Below are 27686 nucleotides of genomic sequence, written 5' to 3'. Positions count from 1 at the left end.
ATTTTAAGTTAAGCGAGTACAGTCAGCATATATGTCTGGTAAGATTAAATGACTTTACTATACCTGATAATAACAAAATATGTAAGGAATAAGGAAAGTGTTCATGACAAGATCTGTTTTGACATTGGTACAATTGGAAGTATCTTTGTTTTTTACCAGTGCTGTGAAAAGTTGAAATTGGGCTTAATTTAGCAGTAATTCTTACACTTATTTGTCTATGGATGTAATTTAATATGGTTAAATATTGCTTACAGTACAGTTTATCTCTTCTTAAGGAGTTACAAATCCAGAAGATCTTGTGGGTTCCTCAGGTCAGTGCAGTATACTGTGCAATGAGCCTCAACTAAATGCTAAATAAAAGTATGCCTAAGTCTGTCACATTAAGAATTCTGAAGTATGGTTTATATTTACAGAATAACTTCATTATAAACAATAATATTGACTACTTTTTATTGACTACTACTTAATGCTACTTTATACCACTGAAACAGGATAATCACAGTAAATATTTTTTAGAAGTTACCCATATTTGAACTACAGCTCAAATGTTATTATATAGACTTAATACAACAAAAAGTAAGAAAAGAAATCCTACAAATGAAAAGCATGCCATAACTGGGTCTGAAAAACACGTTTTTTTTTCTTACATTACATTTGCAGTAAGTCAGTGTAGTAATTATTGTGACAAACTTGTGTATTCTTATTAGAGAGTTATCAGAAGTATCAAAAAATAGATATTAAAACTCAAAGAAACTAGATACTTATTTGAGCAGGTATTGATACTTAAAAAGTCACATTCACAGGACAGAAATGAACCTTTCCTGAATAACTTTAGAATGATCTTGAGCTGTATAAGAACAAATATAAGTATATGTATATATATAAAGCCACATGGGATTATAAAAGTTCAAAGAAAGAACTATTATTTAAGGTTGAAAACAGCATTATATTGTCTAAAGCAGGGTTGGGCAATTATTTTTTTTCCATGGGGCCACATGAGAAACAAAAAATATTGTGGAGGGCTGGGCCAAAGTGCTTAACTCAAATATTCTTCAATATTAATTGTATTTCTTTATAAAAAGCAGTAAATAGCTTTGTTTTGTTGAGCTGGTACGACTGGTAAGAGTTTATGTTATGACTAAGCGATGAAAAAGTGAGGTTTCCTTCCAAGAAATGTCATTTTAAAAAAACAACCCTAAAAAAAATAAAAGCAATGCCGCTTTAGTTCATCTATGAGGTAAAATTCTAAACTATGGACCTGTACAATGCACAGGTTTGGTGTAAAGGAAGAGTGTTTTAATCATCATAGTGGTATTGGAATCGGTATTGAGTAAGTCTATTCCTTAGTATCAAAATCGAGTTTAAAATGTTAACAACATGACAACACTAATTCCTATAAAAGTGTGGTTCTGCTCTTGTATGTTTCAGATTGGCCTGGTTGTGTCTCAAACTCACATCTGTGGCTTTCTTCTCAGACAGCTCCAGTTTCTCCTGTGCATCCTTCAGGGCCTCTGAGTATTTGTCCAGGTCATCCTCTGTCCCCTTTAGCTTTTTCTGCAGCGCCAGCAACTCATCCTCCAGCTACAAGGATAAGAAGAGAACACAGTGAGTACAGTGTGGTAGAAGAGGTACAGGAAATTACTTAAAACACTGGGTTGACTATATGACACATCTTTTATCTTCTCAAGACAGTACATATTAAAGTTCCTATATCACACAAAAGTGACTCTTGTGCTTTAAGCCATGTTAGAATGTTGTTACCTCCGCAAAAACATTCCTGGAGTTGTGTTTTATTTCATTCACACATGTTTCAGCTTTATTATTAGTCTGTCTACATCTCCAAATCTTAAAATGCTCTTTTTCACCTTGTGATGTGATGAAGTGGTAGTTTTCAACTTAACATCTCCTTTTACCTTTTGTTTTGTAGAGATTGGAAATTCCAGGGCTGAAATCATCCAAATGATTGTAGTGAAGGTATATTTAGCTTAAAAACACAGTGGAACTTCCTGTATTACCACATGAGATCACAAAGTGTTTTCTCCTTGAGGGAAGAACTCAGCTAGGTCGATCTAGGTTTAGTCAGGCCTACTTTAGCTGGAGGATTTACCTATGATGCATTTTTTTGGTTGATGGGGGAAATCGGAGTGCCCAGAGGAAACCCGCCCAGACATAGGGAGAACATACAAACTCTGCACAAAAAGGTCTAAGCAGCCTGGGAGTTGAATCTTTTTGCTGTGAGGCGAGAGTGCTAGACAGTAACCACTCAGGCATCTACGTTAGCTAAAACTGCATTTGAAACTGTATCTAATCTTTTTGTATAGAACTATTTAGTGTGAGGGTTGGGTACAAATTATTTTATTGCAAAATGGGTATCCGTTTAATTTGATATGATGTTAGAGATGGAGTAAGCTGTTGTGAAGATGACAAGGTAATAATTCTTTGTCAATACCACAGTGCTTACATAGACACAGACAGCAGCATTGCCTTAAAAGCCAACAATGGTTGAGCAACTTTTTCAGTAGTTTTAAGTCTAACACTCCCTAGTGGTTCAAAAAGGTATAGCAGCATCCCATACACAGGTCCCTGCAGTACCTCAATGCTATTTTTTTCACTCTTCACTCTCTTACTTTCCCTGGCAAAATAATAAATAATAAAATTCAATTTAGATGACCTCTGTAGGTCAAATATAAATAGATGGATAGAGAGAAGCCTGTAATTAAGTTGCATTCTCAAATCTGTTAACACAAAAATATAAAATACATTTGTGAAATTTGAAATATACTAATAAAAACTAATGGGATGGAGTTCACAGTGCAGACATGTAATATTTTCGACAAGATGGCTATAAATCAGAATAAGATTAATGGTGTGCATATGCCACTTTTCTGGCCACCTAGTTGTCTCCATTGAGATGCTACTACAAAGCCTGAAATGTTCCAAAGCATGGCATTAAACTTTTCCAACTTTCCAAATTTCCAGAAATGCATTTTCACTGTGACTGGGCTTGCCTCTCCTCAGATCTGGCCTATAACTTTACCTGGTGGCATCATCACGTTATCAGCTTGTATACATGGAGATATACTTTTAATGTCATACTGTGGAACATACCAGGCAAAACAATAGCATCTCCATGGATACAAGTAGGTGGCGAACACTCTTCACACAAACTCTCTTTCCCCCTCTCACTGGATTTACATAGACCAGAGAATCCTATACACTTCTCTTTAGCCATAACTTGTGCGTTAAACTTTCTGGAATATGCACTGAATACTTGTGCATAATACATCTTGATTGTGCGTATTATTTTTGAGTGTTTTTGGAGACTTTTACTGGCTTTGCTTGGTCTTGCCAAGAATAGCAGAGCAATCGCTACCATGTTATAAAAATCCTCTAGGATTTCAGAGCCACAGTGCCTCATGGTTAAGGGCCCATATACAGAGTGTTACTGGATTCTGTCACTGCTTGTGTTCTCTTATAGGGTCCCTTTTGAGTATTTGGATAAGATATACTTTCCATTTGCTTCTATAGACCCCACTGGCTTTGTGTGCTCCTAGATGATGACTCAAACCTCTATAGTGTCAGTAAGTGTATCAGATTACATCTCTGGGTTATACAGGGAACTTTAGACCTCATATTTGAACTTCCTTTGATGTGTATTTGAGGAAAAAATAGAAACATTTTTGGTTCTTTTTATTGCACTGAAAAACTTGCAGTGGGCAGGCTTGCATCTCCTACTTGTTACCATGGAAATATTGTTCATTTGGCTATAATATTCCTCAGTATAGTATAAAATATATCTATCTCCACAGACAATGTGCCATAAGGTTTTAACTGTCTATTTCCGTGTAATCATGGAATTGTGCTATCTCCAGAAAGTTACATCCATGGTTATATACTGTATGTTTTTACAAAGTCGGTAACTAGCTTCTATTGTTGTGGTAGATACTAACTACTGGATGGACTAATAACTAATGGATAATAAAGAACAAATTTAGATGTGTACTTGCTTAGACTGCATATTAATTGTCATTTAATGGGTTTTGTGCCAGATGCCCTCCCTTATACAACCTTCTTTTGACATTGAACTATAGCAAACAAAGTAACCAAGACTTTAGTATCCACATTATGGCTAAACCAAACATACTGATCAAAATAGTGACTTGTTTTAATTCAAAATAACTCATTGTCTTAAAAGCATCAACTGTGGTCTTTCCTGCATATTTCAAGTTAACAATGACTGCCTCTACCATCTCCTGCACTAAATACAGTTCTCCCAGGATACAAAGTATTTGGCCCCTCATCACCAGGTGTTGTTATGCAGTGATCCCACAGCATCGTCGTACTCCCCAGTGTAGTATCGGTACTTCATATATGTCTGCTCCTGCCTCCTCATCCTTAGCCTGTAGGGTCCAGGGACTGCATCAGCTGTTCACTACAGTCAACATTACCTTCTATGGGAAATACTTGGCGTGTTCGGCTCCTTGTACAAACGCTGGCTCTTAGACTGTATTAGTCATTAGAATAAACCAGACGTGTGGGGTTAGGTTTGTGGACAGAGTTCACAAACATGTCACGAAACTATTAAGCAAATATTGATACACAAAAGAAAAACCTTGGATCAGAAATATTAAGAATGGACAGAACATTTAGCAAAATATTTACGCAACGTTTTCACAGAGAAGAAAATCTAGCCCACTTGCCATAACAATTAATGATTCCAAAAAATCTAAACAGAGATTGTACCCTTTGAATAGACCTTAAAATATCAAGCCTAAACCAAACTTATATACATGGATAGGCTATAGATAACGCTTTTTAATTTGTGTGACTATGTGTAAAGGTGCACTGTGTAACTTTCTGGGTGGAGGGTTCGCTGCCATGAAGATATTGTTTCTTTGCCTGAAATTTTTCATAATATGCTATTAAACTTATCTATTTCCATGGAAATAAGCACCATGCCAATTTACAAGCCTGTTCTGTGGAGAGGTGAGTTGCTCACAGTAGAATTTTGCATATTTATTGTTTTATCAGAAAACAAAACAAACGGAAAACACCTATAATCAAATAATCAGCAAGTTTAATGCCATACTGTCGTACATTCCAGAGAAATAAATAAAAATAAATGATTCTACTAGGCTTGATCGTTTGCAAGAATCATTTGTAATTTGGCTATTAAAATGACTCATAGTTCAGACATGTCAGCATCAAAAGTAGTACTGTCTAAACACAATGAAAAATTTCTGAATTGGACATTTTATTCAAATTGGGTGTTGAAAAAACAAAGTTGTTTTAGTCTGTCCCTAGCATGTCTACATGGACACAACCAGGTGCTGGACTTGTACCAGAAAAATGCAGATTTAGTGGGAATTTAGAGTAATATTGGTGTTTTTGTCAATTCAAATAGACTTGATCATTTGCGGGAATCATTCGTAATTTGGCTATTAAAATTCTTTATAGTTAAGACATGTCAGCATAAAAAGTAGTCTTCTCTAAGCACATTGAAAATGTTCTGAATTGGACATTTTATTCAAATCCAGTGTAGAAAAACACACTTGCTTATGTCCACAATTTCACTTTCCCATTGCTTCCTCACAGGCTACAGACAGTTCCAACTTTTGTATAAACACTCTGAGTCTATTTTGTCTACCATAAGATATAACAGGTGCTTCTAATTTTACACTTCCTCTTTGCGCTCTAAATATTTCCACTATATTTCTAATACATGTAAAAGCCCCATTATTTACAGTATATTGGCAGTGAGAATAACATTGGCTCTTTGTTTTATTATTAACTTCCTGCAGGCTACACTCACCTGTTTGTACTTATCCTCCGCTGCCTTCTGCTCCGTCTCTGCCTGCTCTGCCCGATCTATGGCATTCTCCTTGTCCAGTTTTAGCATCTGCATCTTCTTCTTGATAGCGTCCATGGTGCCTGCTTGTTTTTCCTCTCGTCTTTCAACTAGAAATTCAACTTTACTGTAGCAGCGTTGGAGATCCTTGTCTAGACGGCAGGAGATGAGAGGAGAGGAGAGAGGATCCAAGGATGCAAGGCTAGACTGACTTTGTGCGAGAAGACTAGAGACTGCCCATTCCAAGTGTTCACCCCTTTTGCCACTCCCCAAATGGGCTACAAGAACAGTAAGGCCCCCTCCCTCGTGGAAATACCAGATTAGTGATTTGCAAACATTTAACATCAACTACCACTTCATAAAGTATTTGGCTGTACAGAGTATAGTCACACAGGGGGTAACGTGTGGAGGAAAGTATGATGGGATTAACGGAAAAATGCACAATACTAAATAAGGGCAAAAGTAAAGTTATGGGTAAACAAAGATGTGCAACGTGGAATATGTCAGGGTTAGACCAGATTTGATTCAGGATTAAACCAGGACTAAACCAAGGCTAAACTAGGGCTAAACCAGGGCTAAACCAGAACTAAACCAGGGCTAAACCAGGACTAAACCAGGATTAATCTAAAACTAAACCAGGTCTGTACTAAGACTAAACCAGGGCTAGACCAGGACTAAACCAGGACTAAATCAGGACTTAACCAGGACTAAACCAGGGCTAAACCAGGACTAATCTAAGACTAAACCAGGTCTGTACTAAGGCTAAACCAAGCCTATACCAGGACTAAACCAGGACTAAACCAAATCTTAACCAAGGCTAAACCAGGGTTTAACCAGGATTAAACCAGGACTAATCTAAGGCCAAACCGGGACTATCAAGGCTAAACCAGGATTAAACCAGGACTAATCTAAAACTAAATCAGGACTACACCAGAATTATACCAGGACTAAACCAGGACCAAACAAGACTAAACCAAGACAAACCAGGACTAAAGATATCTAATAGGATTACAAATAACTTAAACAGAACTAAGCCAGGACTAAGTATAAAAGGTTGAATCTAGATCCAGACAAGGATTATTCAGGTCTAAACCAGGAAAGGATTTAAAGACTTAACCAGGAAAAATTAAATCAAAAAAACTTTACTGTATAACTCCCCTGTGTATCTATAAAAGTATCTTGCGTGCCACTTTTGTTCTTCATACCACAGTTTGAAAACCAATGTCAACAAAACGGCTTTCCTGGCAATAATTCACCCGTATCCTTATATGGACCCTCACTTTTGGACAGATAAGAACTCCAAACCCACCCAGACTTTTCCATTTGTAAAATGAGATTTTGATACAGTACACTATATGCCTGTCTGTTTTTTTTTTCCTTTGGAATGTTCAAATTGATGTTAATACCAGAGTTGGTCAGAAAGGACATACTTTTCATTCTCGCTGTGAATGAAAAAAGACGTGGAAAATAATCCGTTCAGAGAGGCTGCTCGGGGATTGAAAGATGGAGAAAGAAAACCACACCACGACTGCAAATTATATGCGCCTCTAAATTACTGCTGGTCTATATAGCCTTTATTTAGACCTGTTTTCTGTCTTTGGAGAGCCATGCCAGGAAATGTGCACCCTGGTAATGCAGGATGCAAGGAAAGTGGTGTTTTGAGCATGTCTAGCTTTGAAAGGCTTTATATGCAAAATGCATAGAGTAGGTAGTGATTTAGGTCATGAGCCCTGAGCATGTAGTACAGAAAGACATGAGGGGTACAAGAGGGGGTATTATGCAAAATCGATTTTAGTTTTTAGTTTTCTTCCACGTTATAATGTTGTTCCCTCATCAAAAACATGCCTGAAGAGGTTTTAGTCATCCGTGCATGTTTCAGTAATTTAGTGATCTCTCCTGGGACACTGTTCAAACCCTCCTGTAGCCTGCATCACCCATGCTCCCACATAACAATTCTCCATAATTATGCAAAAAAAGAATACAAAACTGCACACAACTTACAACTCTGATGCAATGTGCAGTAGTTTCATTAGCGGGATGCATGTTGATTGTGTTGTGGAGCATCGAAAATGGAAGTAAAACTTATAAAACAAAAATGGAAGTGAAACTTATTAAACAATGTTGTTTATAGTGAATTTAGTGTTTTCAAAACAATGAAAGGTAACATGATGATCCAAATATGTCATGTGTTAGCAGCTAATACCCCAAAGAAATAAAATGCCCTCTCTTTAAGCTCATAGATTTTCATCAACCCAGTTAAGATTCTCACCTCCCATTTGGAAGCTCTGAACAAGATGGGCCTCTGTTTGGAGTCTGAATCTGCATCATCATTTTTAAAGTTATAGAATGTAACTTTATGGAAGTGGAAAGGCAACTGCATGATTCAATGGAAATAGAAAATTAAAACCATATTTCAGCACATTCTCCATGGAGATAGAAGCTTTTTATGCCATACTGTGGAATATTATAGCCAAAGGCACAGCATTTTTTTTTCAAAAAGCAGGAGGAGGCCCACCTTCAGGTCAAAGAAGAGTTAGGTTTGTGGAGATGCAAGCCTGCTCAAAGTAAGGACACATGTTTCAGTGCAATAAAAACATCCATAATGAAAATATTGTAGTAATTTTTTGCCAAAAAGTTACATATTAAGGCTTTAAATGTGCAAATGAAATGCACAAATGCGGTGGATCAGAAATAACCCCCCATCTGATCTATGTCATTTTATTTTTCTATGACAAAAACAGCACTTTACTTGGTTTACCAGGGAGCATACAAATATAAAATAAAACAGTGTATTTTTGTTGGCATCAGCTCCTAAACGTAAGAGAGGTTTCATAGTTTTAAAATGTCCGACTCAACCTGACGTCATGCACTGATAAGAACCTGACCCTGAGCCATATTTGGATTTACAGTACACTTTGTTTTAGTCACACAGTGTTCACATACATTTGGGGGGAGGTCAGAAAAATTTGGTGTTAAAGTGATTTATACGTGTAGTTCTATGACTGAATGTCTATGTACAAAGGAGAGAGGAAAGACATGATGAAATGCACAGTAAAACGTTCTGTACTATCAGATACTAAAATGAAAATATGTGAACTTTAGTACTAGCAGGCCTTTTAGTAGAAGCAGCAGAATATTCAGCCATAATCATTTGTATAAGCATGTATAGTAATAGTGATGAGAATGAAGGATAGTAGTCCTGGTTGTATTAGTATTTTTAGTAGTAATGGTGATGGTAGTAGTAGTAGTTTTGATTTGTGCTGAGTTCTGTGCATTTGTAATCAACAATATTAGTTTTAGTTATAGTAGTACTTGTTGGTGTAGTAATAATAGCAGTATTTGTAGTTGCAGTAGTAGTAATATTTATAGAATTAAACACAGTTGTATGCTAGTATTATTAGTTTTAGTAGTGATTTGTATTAATTGGTATAGAGGTAGTTATGGTTTTAGTAGTTGTTAGTAGTAGTTGTTGTTGTATTAGATGTTGTATTTCAAATAGCAACAGGTTTATTTCTCCAAATTGAGAATATGCAGATATATTCTCTTTGGCAAATGCAGAAGTATAAAATAAAATTGTAAAAAGTAAGATTATTACATTGTTAATACAGTGAGAGAAACCAGACCCCTCCCACAGGAAACAGAGCCGTACTCCTCTTCTCCTTTTATGGCCATAACTCCCCCAAAACCCACAACATCGCCTCGGGAGTACAGTCAATGTCTAAGTATAAATCTCAGCGCCATGGGAACGGGGGAGCCGATTAGAGCGGAGAGAAGGAGCCTGCTACCAGGAAATCACAAACTGGTTAAATACAGGGGTTAAGTGCTTCATGTCATGCTAAAAGTATAGTAACTTTGGCCTTTTGTGAGAGCCAATTGGAAGCACATGCATTGTATTTTCAAAGCATTAAGGCAAAAATGTGGCAGTAAAAGTAGTATTTGTAATTTCCCCTGTCCCAGATGTCTAGTTTTATATACAGTATAATGCAGAGTACAAACCAAGATACTTGCAACATTGACTTTTCAGAGCTTTTAACCATGTTATAGTTGTTTCTCCTTCTCATGTACCCTTTTGAAGTTTTTGGAGTGATTCGTGCATGTTTGAGCCATCTTTAATCACTTATTTTCAAGACGCCATTTTGCCGATCAAACGCCCATTGCTCTGTACTTACTTTGTTCTCCAATTTTATTTTCTTAATTGGTCATACACTTAAGATTCAGCAGTGTTTTGTAGTCATTTTGGTTGTGATGACATTTGGTGCAACGTCTGCTTCCACTGGGCACCACAGTTTTCTAACGCTGAATTGAAGTTCTAAGCGTTATTTAAATCTATATAAGTTTAAAAAAAAATTATTTTTTTTTAGTTTTATTTATTTAAAAGGGACAATGCATATTCATGAACATATACTTGTAAATACGCCAGAATTAACCCAAAGGCTACTTTTCATCTGTAGTCCCTGGCAGGTCAGACTGATAGAGACATAAAACATAAAATATAAGAACATAAAACGCGTCACAATAGACAAACACACAAGCATGACATACAACACTGACATTTACATAGGAGCATAACATTAGTGGTTACAGATCTGGTTTCTCTTAAGCCATTGTTTCAGATTACTTTTAAATGAACTGAATGTGGTGGAGTCTCTTATAGCAGCTGGGATGTTGTTGTTGGTGATGTTGTGGTCAAGTCTAGTTTATTTTAAATTGTTTTATTTTAATATAGTGATTTAAAATGTGCAAATGAAAACATAATCATAAACTTAGTAGATTTAGACTTAGACTTAGACAAACTTTATTGATCCATAAGTGAAATTATTTGGACACAGAAGCTCACATATCACAATACAGCATAATAACAAAGAGCAAAAATATAAATGGTATTAATACATTCTAAATAAGTAGCAAAATATATAGCAAGAGACCGGTGTCAAATAAGACATAATTATATAAATGTAAATGTACAAGTAAAAAACACACAATCTTTATACAAGAGGTCATCGGAAGACAGTGCAACAATGATATGAAGATTGACAGGAAATAGGGTTATCCATTAATAAGAATAATTCTATAATACTGTAATAATAATCTACGGGTGTTACAGATTATTGCAGACTCAAACGCAATATTCTGTTCTTAAAATATGTTAACAGTAAATGTACGTAGAGCCATAGAGAGAGCTGTCTTGGGAAAGTTATCAGGTGTAAAACATGCAGGGGAAATGATTGCCAGATTTGAGATGACATTATAACAGTCTAGTGATGCAAAATGCTGGCACTTGCCCTCCACCTGGGAGCAATTTAAACACAATGAGCAGTTAAAATACAACTATGAATAGAAATATTACTACTACTACTGCTACTACTACTACTACGACCACTAGTACAGCACTACTACTATCTTTCAGCATGGGGAATAAGATGCATTTCCTAAAATACTGTATGTAATAGCCCCTCTTATACCACTTAATACATTCTTCCCCATCAACACTATGTTTAAGTCAAACACCTGTGGTTCTTCTTTAGTGACAGATTTGTGACCTTCCACTGGTCGGGGTAAGAAGACAGTGGCTGAGGTTACAAGAACAATTTAAATGCGATTATTATCTGATTTTTAAGAGTTATTTAGAACTATTGAAATGTAAACAGCAAAATAATTTTCTTCCTTTCTGATCATGGTTTTTCTGATCACTCACATCATTTAAGTAATTTCCCTTGTGTATCAATAAAGTCTGTCTAAGTCTAAGTCTTAGTAGTGCATGCCATTCAAATAAGCTTAAATGTTTAGAAGTCATATAATATTTAGATTTTGGTGTGCATGTAAACTGTTTAAATCTCATCATCATCAAAAAAAAGTGTGTCAGTTAATCAATGGATTTACTTGAAGTAACTGTTGTATATTTGAAGGAAAAAAGTACAATTAATTTGAAATAACTTATTCAATCATTAACATTTTATCTTTTATTTTTGTCTTTAGTTTGCACTTTTTTTTTTTTTGCATATTTTTCTAGTCAAAACCTGTGCTGGTGTGAAAAATCAGAAAGAAATAAAATTACTTGTTACTTTAAATTTCAATAATGTAAGTATTTCAAATAAGATGATGATCAAAGTTTGGTGTGCATGGACAACATAGACATTATCTCAAGATGCAATCCTACTGAATGACTGATCCAAATGTACCACAGTAGCACAGTCTCCTTTGTGTGTCTGACGTAAGCAGCGTCATCCCAATAAATACTCGACAAGTTCTTACAAATGCATTTAATGGAACAATGCTGACATGTCGGCTTTCAACTCCAAACAGGTGTGCTAACGTCATTATGGGACTATTGCCTCATTTTAAGACATTTATATAACTGAGGGTGACAGCAATATTAATAAAACATACACTTATGCTGTTACTGTAATGCCATGCACATTTTCAAAATGTCAGTGGATGCATAACAACTACCCATCTCCCTATTTTAGTGAGTATAAGAGTCCTTCTGTAGATCCCGTAGATCTATTTACATCCTCTCAGAGAGCCCTGTGTCACTATTACACTGGTGAAAAGTGGCATGTGTTTAGGTTAGGATTAAGTTATTTTTATACTAATCCTTTGCTACCCTAATAATTACCTCTGTGGATTATGAAATGGCATACCCCGGGAGAAGTATTTGTGATAGGCTATATTTAGCTGCAGGAACCGCTTCATATTGTTCAGAGGGATTTTCTTTACCACAGATTATGCTATTTACATATTTTTTGCATAGTTAATGACTTGATGCTGTAATGAATTATGTTCATGCTTTTGAAAAGTGTTGGGCAGCAACTAGTTATAAAGTAACGGATTACTGTAATCAGTTTTTTACTAACACACTAATGTAACTAGTTACAATAGAAAATTGAGTAAGATGATTGAAGTTACTTGCCCTAATAGTTTAGGGCAAGTAACTTAGTGATATTTTCCCTGCCACAAATGTGAGTAATCTAGAGAAATATGTCATAAAATAGTTGAAAAAAAAAAGGTAAACCGGTAGCAAGTTATGCCATTTTGTGGTGTCAGGAGCAGATCAGATATGAACCAAAACAATAAAAATATTGGTTTATGAAGGAGTAACTGTGTGTTGCCTCTGCTTGACATAGGTTCTTTAACAGAAAATGTAATTAGTGTGAAGAATTTGTGCTTTTTTTTTTTTAGTTTTTTTTTTTCCTTAAGTAACCTAATGTACAGTATCATCTAAACATATCTTCTGAAAACAAAATAATCACAGTAGTAAGATTTCGTTTAGTATTAAGTAGTCAGTAATCAGGTTCGTTTTGCAAAGTAGCCCATTCTGACACTGATTATGTATTACAGTCAGTGCTGACATTTTTCTTTTCTCCAGTGGAGGGCACCAGATCCAAACATTAGCCAGACTCTTCTCTGTTGTGGAAAGCGCTGAAGCTGTGGTTTTAAGAGTGGTGTTACATGTGTTTTTACACTAACAGGGCTTAATATAACATAACTTAACATAACATAACACTTAAAATGATACAAACTTGTATATTATTCTTTAATGTTATATTAACAGTCCAGCAATACCAGTGATTTATCAACACAGTATTATGTCATAGAACTGACTAATATTTTATGTTAAAGTTCCAAGTTTAAGTGTATCTGTCTCGGCACCTGCCAAAACCAGCCAGTGCCAACCAACTTTGCACCTGTTGGCGTGTTTCCGCCTCTGCAGCAGAGGGCGCACTCTGCACACCCGGGGGCTGTATTAAAAAGGGAAGGGTCGCTTTTCTGTGCATTAATTTGATCTGTTTTATGATGTCTGATCGCTTTAAGTCGCTTTGAGGTTCAGTGTTACTATTTGTTAAAACGAGCTCGGCTCGTATCCATTAGGTCAAGATGTCAGCGAGCGCTGTTTATGTCTTGGATCTAAAAGGGAAGGTAAGATAACGGAACAGCTGCTCTGATGCTAACCTTAGCCTGTGGCTAACAGCGGCTAACACCACTGAATAACATTCCTCACAGATTATGATGTGGCTGAGGGAGATTTAGCATTGGCTCCGAAAGCTCTGATGTGGCATTTCGTGCACTGTGCACCGTAATCATTTATACATATTTAAAAGAAAGTGTAATGATAGCAGTCCAAGTGCAGGAATCGAAAAGAATATTGATTTTCTGGCATCATCAGTCATTAGCCTTCTGTTCTCAATGTCTCTTGTGGTTTTTGGTTACGTGTCATCACACATAGTTAAAGTTACAGTCACTTGGTTGTCGTTACCGCTGAGCTGACAGATGCTTTGGCTTCAGACCAGTGTCACTGTCATAGGTGCATCAGTGATAAAGCAGAGACTCTGACCTCTCAGATTACAGCGCGGAGACTGTGGCCAGCTCTCATTACTCGTCTCATAGGGCTATTTGGCTGCATCCCTACCTGTGATAACTAAAGCCAATCTTCACATGTAGAGTGTACTGTCACAAAGACTTCCACTATTTATCAGTGTGCTCAGAATTAGGCACTAATGAATCCTTTATTATATTACTTGTACTTGTAGGTGCTGGTGTGCCGAAACTACCGTGGCGATGTGGACATGTCTGAGATTGAGCACTTCATGACCCTCCTGATGGACAAAGAGGAGGAGGGAACACTCTCCCCGATCCTCGCTCACGGGGGAGTCCGCTTCATGTGGATCAAACACAACAACCTCTACTGTATCTTTTTATAATATACACTGTTATAACAACCTGAACATTGGAATAAGTATCCAAGAAAAAAGGAGAATATAGGTTTTAGGTAAATTAGTTTGAGATTAGGAAACTGATTGTGTGTTTAATCTGCCTTTTTACAGATAAATGCACTGTTTATTACTACTTCTCTGTATAAACATTTGTAATTTAGCAAAATCTTGTGATCTTGTCTGTGCACTTTGGGTCAGATACATGCTCAGATCGTAGAGATACTTCATAGTTTAGAGAACTTTTGCCAGCACTGCACACCCTTTTTTAAGTCAAATGATTGATGCGCAGAGCAGTTTGTTTAGTTGACTTCAGCCCTCAAGCCAACTGTCTTACTGCAAGGGAATCTGCTGTATGGACCTTAACATATTCTTCAGTGGTGGCAACCTCCAAGAAAAATGCTAGTGTTTCTTTGGTGTTCTCATTTTTGTACAAAATTGTTCAAGTATGTATATATCAAAGCATTTGGTGCTTCTCATAGTTGTAACTTGTTTTATAAATTATATTAATATCTGTTTCTTTCTTCAGGTTTTCTCAGAGTATTTCAAAGAACTGGAGGAGGAGAGCATTAGAGATAACTTTGTCATCATTTATGAGCTCATGGATGAACTGATGGACTTTGGTTACCCACAAACCACTGATAGCAAGATTCTGCAAGAGTAAGTAATTTACACAAGAAGTGAAGAGTCAGTATTAAATTAAACCAAATTAGACCATCTAGAGGTTAGGAGTGATAACTTAATTCCTAACAACATGATGTGGTGCATTGCTCACCAGTTTAAGGGATAGTGCTTGCTTTTGAGGTTTTGACTACAGAGTGACATGAAAAGTATCCAGGAAGAAACACAATTTTTCCAGACTCATTTATCAATATACACTATGTATTCTTGGTCTGATTTGGTCTGTCTCACAGCGTACAAGGTCTTATAATTATTGTTGTATTTATCCATATTGCTACTACCACATATGCATTGTTGTACATATTCCTGTAACTGTACCCAACAAATCGATTTAGTCTTTTTTTTTTTTTGTTAGTTCACATTTTCTTGTAGAAGGTATGCCACCGGCTTGTCTCTATGGAGATGCTGGGAATGTTGGAGCTGTATGGTATTTCTTTAATTACACAGTTTTTATAGCTCAAATATCCATTAAAAACATGCATTTTGTGAGTGAGGTCACCTTTCCACATACTTGACCTTTAAATTGACCTGGTCTTGGCACCTGCTTGTTTCCATGGAGATAAATCAGTTCAGGAACACACTGTGGAGCTTTCCTGGCAAAGCTGTTACTTCTCCATAGTTACACAGCGCACCTTTTACTTGCTTTCTGACTATTAAAGTGTTGAAACAATATTATTAGTTATATTTATATTATGAGAAGCTGTCGCAGTCTGGATTTCCCCTCCTGTTTCCTAGATTACACAGACAACATATTTCCGTAACCGTGGGAGACACTTTGATGTTTTTTTAGGAATCCAGACAGGCTCTAAATTTCCTCTTTTCTGAGTGTTTATGTGTTTGTTTGTCAGATACATAACACAAGAAGGCCACAAGCTAGACACTGGCGCCCCTCGTCCCCCAGCAACAGTAACCAACGCCGTGTCTTGGAGGTCAGAGGGCATCAAGTACAGGAAGAACGAGGTCTTCCTGGACGTCATCGAGTCGGTCAACCTCCTGGTACGGAGCAATGTTTGTTTTAGTTTTACATACACACACATACACATACATGCACATGTACTGGGGTCAGATTTTTGTCCCCATAAGGCAGAGAGGTTCCCATAATCTGTGTGTCTATACAGATTTTATTCCCCACAATGTGATAAATACCAGCCCACACACTCCCTCTGCTTGTAAATGTCCTTTTTCCTCTGTGTCACACTGTGCAGCCCCCGGGATTTCTAAACATTTCATTGTGTAATATTTGAGAAAGTAGTGGGATTAATGTGTATGAGTAATGTTATAGTGTAATAAGGTCATTGTAGTGGTACAGATAGTGTGGACGTGTAATTAAAAGAAATCAAACTCCTCATCCAGCCTCTTTTTAAACTTGCAATATTTAGAATTTTAGTATTGTCCCTAATATTTCATTTTAGCTAAACAAACTCTACTTCTAAGCTGATACGTTGCCATCATCACAATATTTCATATTTTGAATCCAGCACCATGGTCAAAAAACACTTTTCTGGTCCATGCTTTAACACATAATTGAATGACTTGCTTTTAAAAAGAACCAATTCCTGTTCACTAGAATGCAGTCATTGTTATGTGGCAACTGCCAGACAGTGACGACAACAATGTTCAATGTTCAGTGCTGTAAGTTGTAAAAATGTACATACTGCTTACTTTGCAGATCGCATATTTTATACAGGCAGTAGAATAACCCATAATCTGAAAGTGCTGTTAAAGGTGCATTATGTGACTTTTCTGATAGAGGGTCACCTGCTTGTTTCTATGGATATGTCAGTGTTCTGCCTGGAATATTCCACAGTATGACATTAAACAGCTCTGCCTTACATTTATTTTATTACAGGTAGTTTTATAGCTCAAAAAAACAAACATTCTGACTGTGAGCGGGGTCGCCTCTTCACAGATCTGACCTGTAACTTTGTCTGACTTGGTCTCCATGAAGATAGAAAGATTTAATACCATACTGTGAAACATTGCAGACACCAATAACATCTCCATGGAGAAAAGCGTCTGACGGACCCAATGCACCTTTAATCTAGCATTTATGTTTTGATACAAGTTAAGACCAGTAATTATTCTTACTGAAGGTTGGTCATATTCTACTGTCTTCCTCCTAGATTGATTATCTGTGTATGTGTGTTGCAGGTTAGTGCCAATGGTAACGTCCTCCGCAGTGAGATTGTGGGCTCCATAAAGATGCGTGTGTTCCTGTCTGGGATGCCTGAGCTCCGGCTGGGCCTCAACGACAAAGTGCTGTTTGAAAACACTGGACGTGAGTTCCTCTACAAACAAAGCAGGGGGCAGAGAGGAAAGGGTGACCTGGGGGTCTGTGGTCATTTAGAAAGCATGTGTGGAAGAGGGGGCAGTTCCAAGACGCCTCGTTCCTATTCACAAAAAACATTATCTTATAAGCAACAGTGAGGGGATTTCAGGGTTCAAAATGCAAGATGTGTATTTTGTTTATTGTGTTTGTTGATACATTATGATCATTGGAAAGAAAGCTTCAAATTAGGAAAAAAAAAAAGAGAAACGTAGATAGAAATACACTACTAAAAGTACAAAAATTGCTCAAAATTTAATAATATAGTGGAAGAATAGTGTGACTAGTACAATTTCATTTTTACATGCTAGTCAAAAGGTTTTATTTATTTATGTTTTTTTCTTCATTTCTTAAATTTTTTTTTAGATTACAAAATGAAAAAATGTAGTGTAAAAACATTTAGCACAGTGAAGACATTTTTTTTTTAATAAATGACACCCCCCAAGCAGTACCCAGTTTATAAATGATAATAAAATCTCTCAGCAAATGTTCCAATAATAATTATGGCAAGTTTTCCTCTTCTGTTTTGAGCAGCTGTAGATCACAAAGTTGAAGCACTCACCTCCGCCTGTTTCTCAGTTCTTTAAATTGGTCTTGAATTTTACCTGTTGTAATGCTTTTACTGTATATTACTGTATGTTTTCACAACAACAGATCTCCATCTGTGTTATTTGACCACATCCTTAATAACTTTGCCTCCCATGTCGTTTTTTTTTTGTTTGTTCAGGAGGGAAGAGTAAGTCCGTGGAGCTGGAGGACGTGAAGTTTCACCAGTGCGTGCGCCTGTCACGTTTTGAGAATGACCGCACCATCTCCTTCATCCCTCCAGACGGGGAGTTCGAGCTCATGTCCTACCGCCTCAACACGCATGTGAGTTCACTTTTATTTATTTATCATATGAATTTTATTATAGGCTTTATTCAACAGGACCAATTTAAACATAGGTAGCGAATTTTTCCATTTAGTTTTGGACTTAATAGAAATATCTTCACTAATTTCCTACAAAACTGCAGAGCTGATTCTCAGATAGTAGCCCTAATTTTTTATAGTGACATTTCACTGTAGTGAGCAGTAACATTTTTAAACTTGTGGGCAAAAATTTCTAAAAAGAACTAAAATCAGAGCTGTACTTTACATACATAAAAGTTTTTCTTGTATTCTAATGATCATAACATTTTTAAAAGCTCTTAAAATGTGATCTGGCATAGTATGAAAGATGCAGAAGAATGGATAGAGACATTCACAGCACACAAGTCAAATGTATTTGCTTAGAAAGGAGACACTAAATTATGTATTTGTGATGTTTTTCTAACTAAACTGTTTATAGTACCAGCTGGTATCAGCGAGAGATCTGAAAAAGTGTCTTTGAGAAGTTGATGTTAAACCCAGATGTTTGTAATTGTTTTGGGGTTGCACTGTCAGTTTGCTATGTAAATATTGATCCTGAAACTTGTACTTCAATGGCCCTATAAACTCTTGACCATTAAACAAGCGCTATGTTAGCATTTTTATCCATCTGAACCTAATTTGCACTCAGATTTATTGTAATTGGGGATATTTTTTGGCAATACTTATTTTTGAGGGCAAAGAAAGTAAATTTTTCAGGATTATTTTAGGTTATTCAGGTTTAAACTGTGATAATGTTACTGTAAGTATTTCACAACACTATTACCAGTAAGTCCGAGTAAAGGAAGGGAAGTGTGTATTATTACTTCCTTATAATTCCCAATCTTTGTTTAGATATCCTCCCAACTGAGACGTGTCACCTTTGATTGGAAAAATGCACAATGCCCAAACAAAACTGAGTCATATTCCCTTTTGTTTAAAGCAAATAGTTACCGGTAAAAGCAAATATGTGGTACTGAGTTAAGTTGGAGCAGAAATGGTGCTTACTTTGTATTGTTTTCATCACACCCAACATTGTAAAATGTTAAATGAAAATGATAGTAGATGGGGTCTTAACGCCTATATGTATAAAAGAATACACCTACTTTGTGCCCATTTCTAATTGATCTCTTGTTGTAATGCTCATTGCTATCCACAAGATGGCGACGCCTGCACGCTATTACGGCACTGTCTTACCAAAGATATAGCAATGATTTTTTTCTTTTTTCAGGTGAAGCCGCTGATCTGGATCGAGTCTGTCATTGAGAAGCATTCCCACAGTCGTATCGAGTACATGATTAAGGTTTGGACACACCTCTCGTGAGCTCCAATGACATTTAGGCAGTGTCTCTTATGTAAGCAAGAGCTAGTTATACTACGAAGTTTACTAACGACGGGCGTGGGGTGCGTTCATTACAATAGACGGCTTCATAATGATTTAGACTTTTTGTTCAGTTGTAAACTCCACCTTTGTAGTTGTAATTATTTGTAGTAGCTTGTCATAGCCGTTCAGGGTTTATATTAGGACAACACTATATTAGCAAAACAAGTCAATTTTGCAACCAACAAGTAACTGGTATTATAAAATTATATGAACACATAATTACAAAAGCAAACATATGTGCCTGTCTGTGAATCTGACAGAGCAGAACTTGAAATATAAATTTAATAAACAATAAAAACACACATACTTACATGCATGCACACATACATACATTCATACATACATACATTCATACATACATACATAAATAAATACATAAAGAAAGTTATTGTTCCAACAAATGTTACTTCTAAATACTACATTAAACTGTAGTACTCTAAAGACTAGGCATATTTTCATCATCAAAACATTAGCTAATTAAACAGACCTGCTCCTTGGTCGAGACATTATCATCATAATGACATCTTATCATCTTGTTTGTTTGTTTTTGTATATTATATAAATAACAAACCAAAATGAATAATTAAATATAATAGACATCACTTCACATCTAACTGAGTGCTCATCTTGTTATTTTTTCCCAGGCCAAGAGCCAGTTTAAGAGGCGTTCCACTGCCAACAACGTGGAGATCCACATTCCAGTGCCAACGGACGCGGACTCACCCAAATTTAAGACGACCGTGGGCAGCGTCAAGTGGGTGCCCGAGAACAGCGAGATCGTCTGGTCAATCAAGTCGTTCCCAGTGAGGAGAAAACATTTGACTCATAATTACATTATAATACAATTGTACAAATGACTGATACAATAGAAAATTTAAGCTGGTGTTGTTTTAGCTTAAGTGGAGTTTTGAATTGGTCTTGGGCGTGGACATAGTTTGGATGTGTCATGTACATTTATAAATATTATCGTATAGCGTGGGAAGAAGTTCACTTGAGTTTATAAAAACCTGACATTTTAGTTTTAAGAATTCATTTTTAGATTTGCTATTTGTTTATTGAGAACTATTAACACACAAGTCTCCACTGTTTTTAATTGTCACTACTTGTTAAATGTATTACATAGTTTAAATATACAAACATTGCAAGATAGAGCTGATAAGAGAAAACAAAACAATTATTCTGTGTTATTTTCCTTTCAAATCAGTATTTGTAAGAATTACTGTTTCTTTAATAATAACAAAACATTTTACCTATATTGCACTTTACATTTCAAAGAAAATTTAAAGCGTTCCAGCAGGTATATCAAGTCACAGTTAAACATATTAACACAAGTAGAAGTACAAGATCATAAGAAATATAAGAAGGGTAATACAAAGTACTAGGATTTTTATCATGAAACATAATCTCTATTCAAACTATACAAGCAAACAAAGTATTTAGCAAATAGGTTACTGGAAAATAGTTGTAAAATGTGTGAAAACTCCTAGTTGCATGTTTCTCTTTGGTATTTTAAATGTTTTGTTTTCATCAGGGAGGTAAGGAGTACTTGATGCGAGCCCACTTTGGCCTGCCCAGTGTTGAAGCTGAGGACAAAGAGGGCAAACCACCAATCAGTGTCAAGTTTGAAATACCCTACTTCACCACCTCTGGCATCCAGGTATATCTCATCCCCTCATTAAAACAAAAAAAAGCACTCCAAAACACACAGAATCACATTTTGGTTGAGGTTAATCGAGGTTACATCGGAAGAGACAAGTCCAACCTGGGTTGTGTCCAAATCAAATATTTTGGATAATTGCGGTACAAACTTGTTTCCTTGCCGTCTTTGATTTAGAGCTTATGGCGTGCTGTCAAGTGTAGTCATGAGTGCAATGTCCACAACAGGAATTCAAACTATTCACTCTCTTTCCCCTTATGGCCAAAGGGGGCAGCAGCGGTTCATTCTCATGCCAGGAACAAGCTGGCAGCCCTCAAGAGTACATTAGGGAAGTTGCGGAAAAGTAGTAATTTTTTTTATTTTGTTTAGAAAATTTATGGCATGCCTCGAAACATGAACACATAATCCAAAACAAAAGTAGGTGTGGAGAGTTTGAACAACAGCAGCTGCAATCCATTTAAATATTTATTCAACAATATTTCATCTGAGCACACAATGCACATGTAAATACAACTCAAATTCTAAAAACAAATAGGACAAAAATAATGACTGTAAGTGACAGATCCATGAAATCAAGTTTAATAATAGTCATATGTTGTTGAAAAAAAAGAAATTGTCTTGTTTTTAATGTCTTAAAGAAGCATTGCTCAAAGTAAAATGCACTTTAATGTAACTTTAATGTTCAAAGGTCCACATGACTCCACTGATATGTTGTTCCTTTGTCTGGAATGTTCCACAGTATAGCATTAATCTTACCTCTTTTTACGAGGACGTGCAGAATGTGCCACCAAGCCAAGTTACAGGTGTGATCTGTGGAGAGGAGACGCCACTTGCAGCAGAATACATGATTATCAAGGCCTTTTCTTTAAGCATAAAAACACCTGTAGTTGAGTAAATGCAAGATAGATCAGTTTAATGCCACACTATGAAACATTCTAGATAACAAGTGGCAGATCCTCCACTAGGAAATTTACATAGCACACTTTTAATATTATTATTGGATGTATTTGGTGTTCATAGATTTCATAATTGCTCAAACTTTCCTACATTAGAACCACTGCGACTCAAACTTTTCACCATGGGCTTGTATTGTCCATGTAGCATTTTCACGTAGCTTTTTACATGCTTGAAGCTTCTTGGGAAATGTGTATGAAATATTACCAGGAACATTTTGCGGCGTGGAAAATTGCATAAACAAGAGCTCATCATTTCGGCCCCTTGCCTGCATGTTAATGACAGTAATTCACAGCTTCAGTAAGCACAGAACTGCATGGAGATTCGCTAGCTTCAGTTCCCATGACACACTTAGACAAGCTAATGTTTTCTCCTTGAATGAAACTTGCTGACCACAAACTTTTAGCGTAGCACTGGCTGTATAATTACACTTGTTCTGTCATTATATGTGTAGCAACTTTGCACACCACACGATGAACGCAAAATGAACTTTTCCCATACATATGTAACAATGGCAAGCTAACACATGCTACTTGTTTTGGAAATATTCTGTTTTGGCACAAGTGACATTGTTTTGTTAGGTATATGTGCTTATGTAATGTAAGCCAGCATTGCGTGGCCTGGTTAGAAAAAAAATCAACATTCGCTTTTGAAAGAAGACTTAAATATCAGCTTATAAACTAAAGAGCTTTGGGTGTCTAAACTCCTGATTCACACAGTTGCATCTGTCTTTATAAATACATCTTTTTCATGTACTTTTTAATGCATGAGTGGTTGTATTTGCATGAACTCCTTTACAGGTGTAGTCTTGTGAGTGCACTTTGGGTCAGATGCACAGAAATATGTTTATAGTTTTGAGAGCTTTTGCCACACCTCCTTTTTAGTCAGCTTTAGTCAATCGGCACAACCTGTCTTTCATCTACCAAGGATCTCTTTTGTCAACTACAGCTAAACTACAACTAAAACAAGAATCTCATGAATTTCAGAACATATTTGAGGTCTAAACTACAGATTGAAGATTTTCTATCAAAAGACAGTATATTTTGTTCTTTGCAGAGGACATTGTATTAAATAATTATAACTCAAATTTACTTTGATTTGATTTAATTGTGATATATTATGAAGCTTGTCTTGGGATTATTCTGTGAAAAATTCTTTTGTCAGGTATACAGGCTTATGTAATGTAAGGTAGCATTGTGTGGCCTGGTTAAAACGCTCGATGTTCACCTTGTTGTTGGGTCAATGTAGGGATATTGCATTACCACCTGTAAAAACGCTGGCCCACTCATTTATCTGAAAGGAACGGCAAGACAATGGTTTCAATAAAAAACCTTTATGGGTCATTTAGCTCAAATAGCAAAGAGGCTAAGTCAACTCGTATTCCTTAGTTTCTCTGACAAACATACTCATAAAAGGAGTTTATATTTTACCCTGTTCTTTTATTTACATCTTGTGAATCTGTTAAAGTTTTCTAGCTCACGATTTTATCACCCTTGGAGTTAAAGTAGATATTTGTTCAGTTTATTATCTTTCCTAAAGTAGTGTTCTTTTTCTATATGCAAATACATTATAATAAATGTCAATTTTGTCCAACATGCATTATTACTTTCTGTTGCAGTAACTGTGAATAAGTTTAAAGTAGAACTGCTGCTTGAATTATAGTTTGCAAATTGCCAGAACTGCATTTTTAAGTCGTATTTTGTCCTCTGCAAACAATTAAATATCCCATCTTTCTAAAGCATGTAATTCTCAAGTATATTTTTAACTAGATACGACACTGATATCGGATATCGGTGCCAATACAGGAAAATCTTCTAGATCAAGTATCGGTTCCATGAGATGAGTCCAGCCGTTATCCTGGTGGGGCCTTTAATTTAATGTAATAAGACAATGTACGAGCTAATGTGAGCCCAGAACACGTCATAATGTTTAAACTACAAAACTGTTCAGTAGTAAGGATAAATAACAGTAACAAAAACAAAACAAAATTTGATTCATTTTGTATTAAATTAACTGTATTTTGAGGGAGAATAAAAGCAATTTTCAGACCCTGCACTGCTACTGGTTCACTGGTACAAGTATTGCACTGGAACTGAGAAAATGGATGAAGTTTTAACTTTAAAGTATTCTTTCGCATCTTTCTCTAATCTGTATCGTGATTCCTGCTTTTTCACATTTCCTTCAATAATCAACAGAATTTGATTAAGACTCTTCACTGCCCACTCGGAAATGACAAATTTCCCCATTACTAGCACAACAATGACATCTTTTATATTTTTTAAAATAAATGTACTGTTATAGAATTGACTAAAAATTTTCATTACAACTAAAGACTATATGCGAATAACTAATATAATGCAACATGATATTTGAGAACTTCAATGTGCAAACAAAATTCACATGTAACAACTGTTTGGCTTAGTAAACATGCACCTACACTTAGGACCACTCTATCTTTAACCTGTCATTTTATTCCCTTCCATAAACCTTGGAACACACATGGACTCCTCTGATTGGCTCTTGGGCGCATTGACTGCATCTTACCTCTTCATTGCGACCTAACCAGCCGTTTTCCCATTAAATTCTTACGTCAAAACATCAACTATTTGTCTTATTACAGGCTGAAGCCAGACCAGCTTTTAACACCAAGCTTGTGTGAAAGAGGAGGCCAGGGAGTTTAATTAGATGCATGTAAATATCAAAGCTTGAGAAAGTTCCTCTTAACTCCACCACTAAGTGTAGAGGAGAGAGATTTCAAGTGCGTGTGATGCAAGAAACTGCACCTTGTAAATTTAACAGGAGTAAACCAACTCTGGACATCGAGTTTATCCACAGTTATGTGTAAACATGTTCAGAATGGGTGAAAGTGGGCAATTTTACATAATTAAATATAAAATGTGAATAAAAAATAGATGCATGTATAAGTTTTAAATGCGCTGGTATCCGCAGGTAGGTAAAGACAGTACCCTGACATGGTAATATAGTAATAGTAGTCATTTTGCTGTAAATATTTTACAGTAGTAACTATTAAAGGTGCACAATATGTAACTTTTTTGATAAGGGTACGCCACCTATCTTTAAAGTGATGTTATTGTTTGAGATTTTTTATTTTATTGGAATGTAAAGCACCTCTTGAGGTCAAAATAAGGTTACGTTTACACTGAAATGAATCACCGTATCACTGTATCAGAAATGATTTGCATCCAGACACGTCGTTTCTGTGTCTGCAGGCCTTCCCTGTCCGCACCACTTTGTGCATATATGTTTAAGTTTTACAGAAACAAAACTTAAAACCACATGGCTAATTTGCATAAACTAGGCGCTCAAAAAACTGACCCGGTCAGCTTCTGTGAGACTAAAGTACACGACTCAGTGGAAAATTTGTGTTCTTTCTGTGACAGAGGGCTGTTCTGCTAATGGTGAGTCTGTTCTGTGCAAGTAGTTGTAGCTACTGTTTCCCATTTGTCTATGGTTTGTTTAACCTGCATTCCGCTATAGTGTCACATGACCGATGTCATGAACCCAGCAAATCAGGAAGGTGCAAGTCACAGTAACGTGGTCCAGTAAGGACGGTAACTAGAGCTCCTACGTCAGTGTATCAATGTTTTCAGGCATCTGCACAGTGCCGCATCTGATCCGTACTCAGATGAATTTGTGGGAGCCGGTAGCAACAGGTTGTTCTGCCGCTGGAGACGTTTTCCATCAAATTAGTGTGGACGAACACTGCATACACAACAAAAGCGACTCGAATAAGTACTAGTGTGGATGGGGCCGCTTCGTGCTGTTTTTTGTTACATAATCAGGAATACACATTAGCTTGCTAGTTGTTAGCTTTACTGTCACAGCAAAACTCTGCTCTGGTCTCTAAAAGTCATCCCAATGAATAATTAGAATGTTTGGAATTCATAAGGTAAATGAGGAATAACTTTGGATCACTGCAAATCATGAAGTAGCTTTTGAGTGCCTTTAATACCATATAATCTACACGGCAAACAGTTTTGTCACACCTCATTCTATCTTTTGAATATTTCTGCAAACTCTGACTTAGTTTTAAAAGGACATAAACACGTTGGTAGAAGTGTGTTAAAGTCTTGATAACAGCAGACCACACATGTAGGCTGTACTTAACCAAAAATGATACAACAAACATCCTCTTTCCCCTTCTCATCTCACATAACCTATAATGATATTCTGTGTCGGAGGAGTTTTTGCTGACTTGCGCAGCCTCGGTCAGATGGGCGACTGCGTGTTTGGAGTTTGAAATGCTGATCCCAGAGTCTGCTATTTGTCGTCATGTGTCTGAGGCTCTCTCCGTCTCCCTGAGCTCACAGAGAGAGAGGGAGGCTAATGACAAGGCAGAGAAAGGACTGGACCCAACATCTAAAGCTGTGGAGATTCTGCCTCCAAATGCCCCGCTTCTCACAGCAGGAAGTAGGGCACTGGAGACGGGATGGGAATAGGACCAAGTCTGGGCCATATTGACAAAAATAAATACCTACATTTTTTGGATTCTGTCGATAATTTGATTTTACATGTCTTCAAAGTGGCTATTTTGATATAATCTTGTAGACTACAGTGTATTGTCCACCTGTACACAATATATCTAATCAAAATGTTTCGACTACCACATCACAATGGCTTAAATTATATATGTATTTATTTTTCTTCTTATGAAAAAATGAACCCTATAGTTGAGACCTAAACAAAGATGTTCTGAAATGCATGTGATACTTGTTAAAGATTGGCAGGTCGTATTTTAGTCTTAGTCTTAAACGTGCACTTTGAGCTTAATCTTTATTTAAAAGCAAATCTAATTGTAAATGCAATAAGAAAAAAAAAAAAAATCCCCAGTTCGTGTAAACGCATACACGATACTCAAGTCTAATTACAACTGACATGTTCCAGAAATAATACAAAAACAGAAAATGAAAACAAAAACAAACAAAAAAAGTCTAAAAAATAACAGATGAATAAAAATGTAATTTAATGTTCAAACCATTTTCCATTGCAACATTCAAATCATTTATACCTTTGGCTCCTTGTACCTTTGACTGCTTTTAATTTGATGTCCTTGAGACGCAGCCATAGACTGTATAATTTATGTACAAAGACAACAGAAATGGACAATTTAAGTGGCTAGGCTTGCAATTACAAAGAGAATTGCATTAGCATACTTGGAATTGACTGCAATAACGCCTAAATTAAGAGCTATGACGTCTATTTATTTAAGGTTGGGTAACACT

General features: G+C 36.3%; 2 protein-coding genes across 5 annotated transcripts in view; one reads left to right on the top strand and one right to left on the bottom strand.

Moving 5' to 3' along the window:
- Nucleotides 1-6031, bottom strand: part of LOC110164086 (tropomyosin alpha-3 chain-like) — a 22160-nt gene extending 16129 nt beyond the window's left edge. The window contains exons 1-2 of one of the 3 annotated variants that reach the window (XM_055152129.1): nucleotides 5813-6031; nucleotides 1456-1581 (exon numbers count right to left, since the gene is read on the bottom strand). In XM_055152129.1, the coding sequence (XP_055008104.1) occupies nucleotides 1456-1581; nucleotides 5813-5926 (240 nt within the window). In that variant the 5' untranslated portion in view covers nucleotides 5927-6031. Of the gene's footprint in view, nucleotides 1-1455; nucleotides 1582-1913; nucleotides 1971-5812 lie in introns of those variants that run through there. The other 2 variants (XM_055152128.1, XM_055152130.1) reach the window with 2 other exon arrangements.
- Nucleotides 1473-27686, top strand: part of ap1m1 (adaptor related protein complex 1 subunit mu 1) — a 30727-nt gene continuing 4513 nt past the window's right edge. The window contains exons 1-10 of one of the 2 annotated variants that reach the window (XM_055152127.1): nucleotides 1473-1605; nucleotides 14377-14533; nucleotides 14935-15002; nucleotides 15086-15216; nucleotides 16086-16233; nucleotides 17389-17515; nucleotides 18291-18433; nucleotides 19680-19751; nucleotides 20477-20635; nucleotides 21364-21489. In XM_055152127.1, coding sequence (XP_055008102.1) covers nucleotides 14413-14533; nucleotides 14935-15002; nucleotides 15086-15216; nucleotides 16086-16233; nucleotides 17389-17515; nucleotides 18291-18433; nucleotides 19680-19751; nucleotides 20477-20635; nucleotides 21364-21489 — 1095 coding nt within the window. In that variant the 5' untranslated portion in view covers nucleotides 1473-1605; nucleotides 14377-14412. Of the gene's footprint in view, nucleotides 1606-13573; nucleotides 13766-14376; nucleotides 14534-14934; nucleotides 15003-15085; nucleotides 15217-16085; nucleotides 16234-17388; nucleotides 17516-18290; nucleotides 18434-19679; nucleotides 19752-20476; nucleotides 20636-21363; nucleotides 21490-27686 lie in introns of those variants that run through there. The other variant, XM_020929099.2, reaches the window with a different exon arrangement.

The sequence above is a fragment of the Boleophthalmus pectinirostris genome, unplaced genomic scaffold, assembly GCF_026225935.1.
Source record: "Boleophthalmus pectinirostris isolate CB_2022bp ecotype Guang Dong unplaced genomic scaffold, ASM2622593v1 HiC_scaffold_16, whole genome shotgun sequence".
In the NCBI taxonomy this organism is placed as follows: domain Eukaryota; kingdom Metazoa; phylum Chordata; class Actinopteri; order Gobiiformes; family Gobiidae; genus Boleophthalmus; species Boleophthalmus pectinirostris.
Note: the sequence above shows the minus strand (reverse complement) of the source record. Positions and strands in the feature narration are given on the sequence as shown.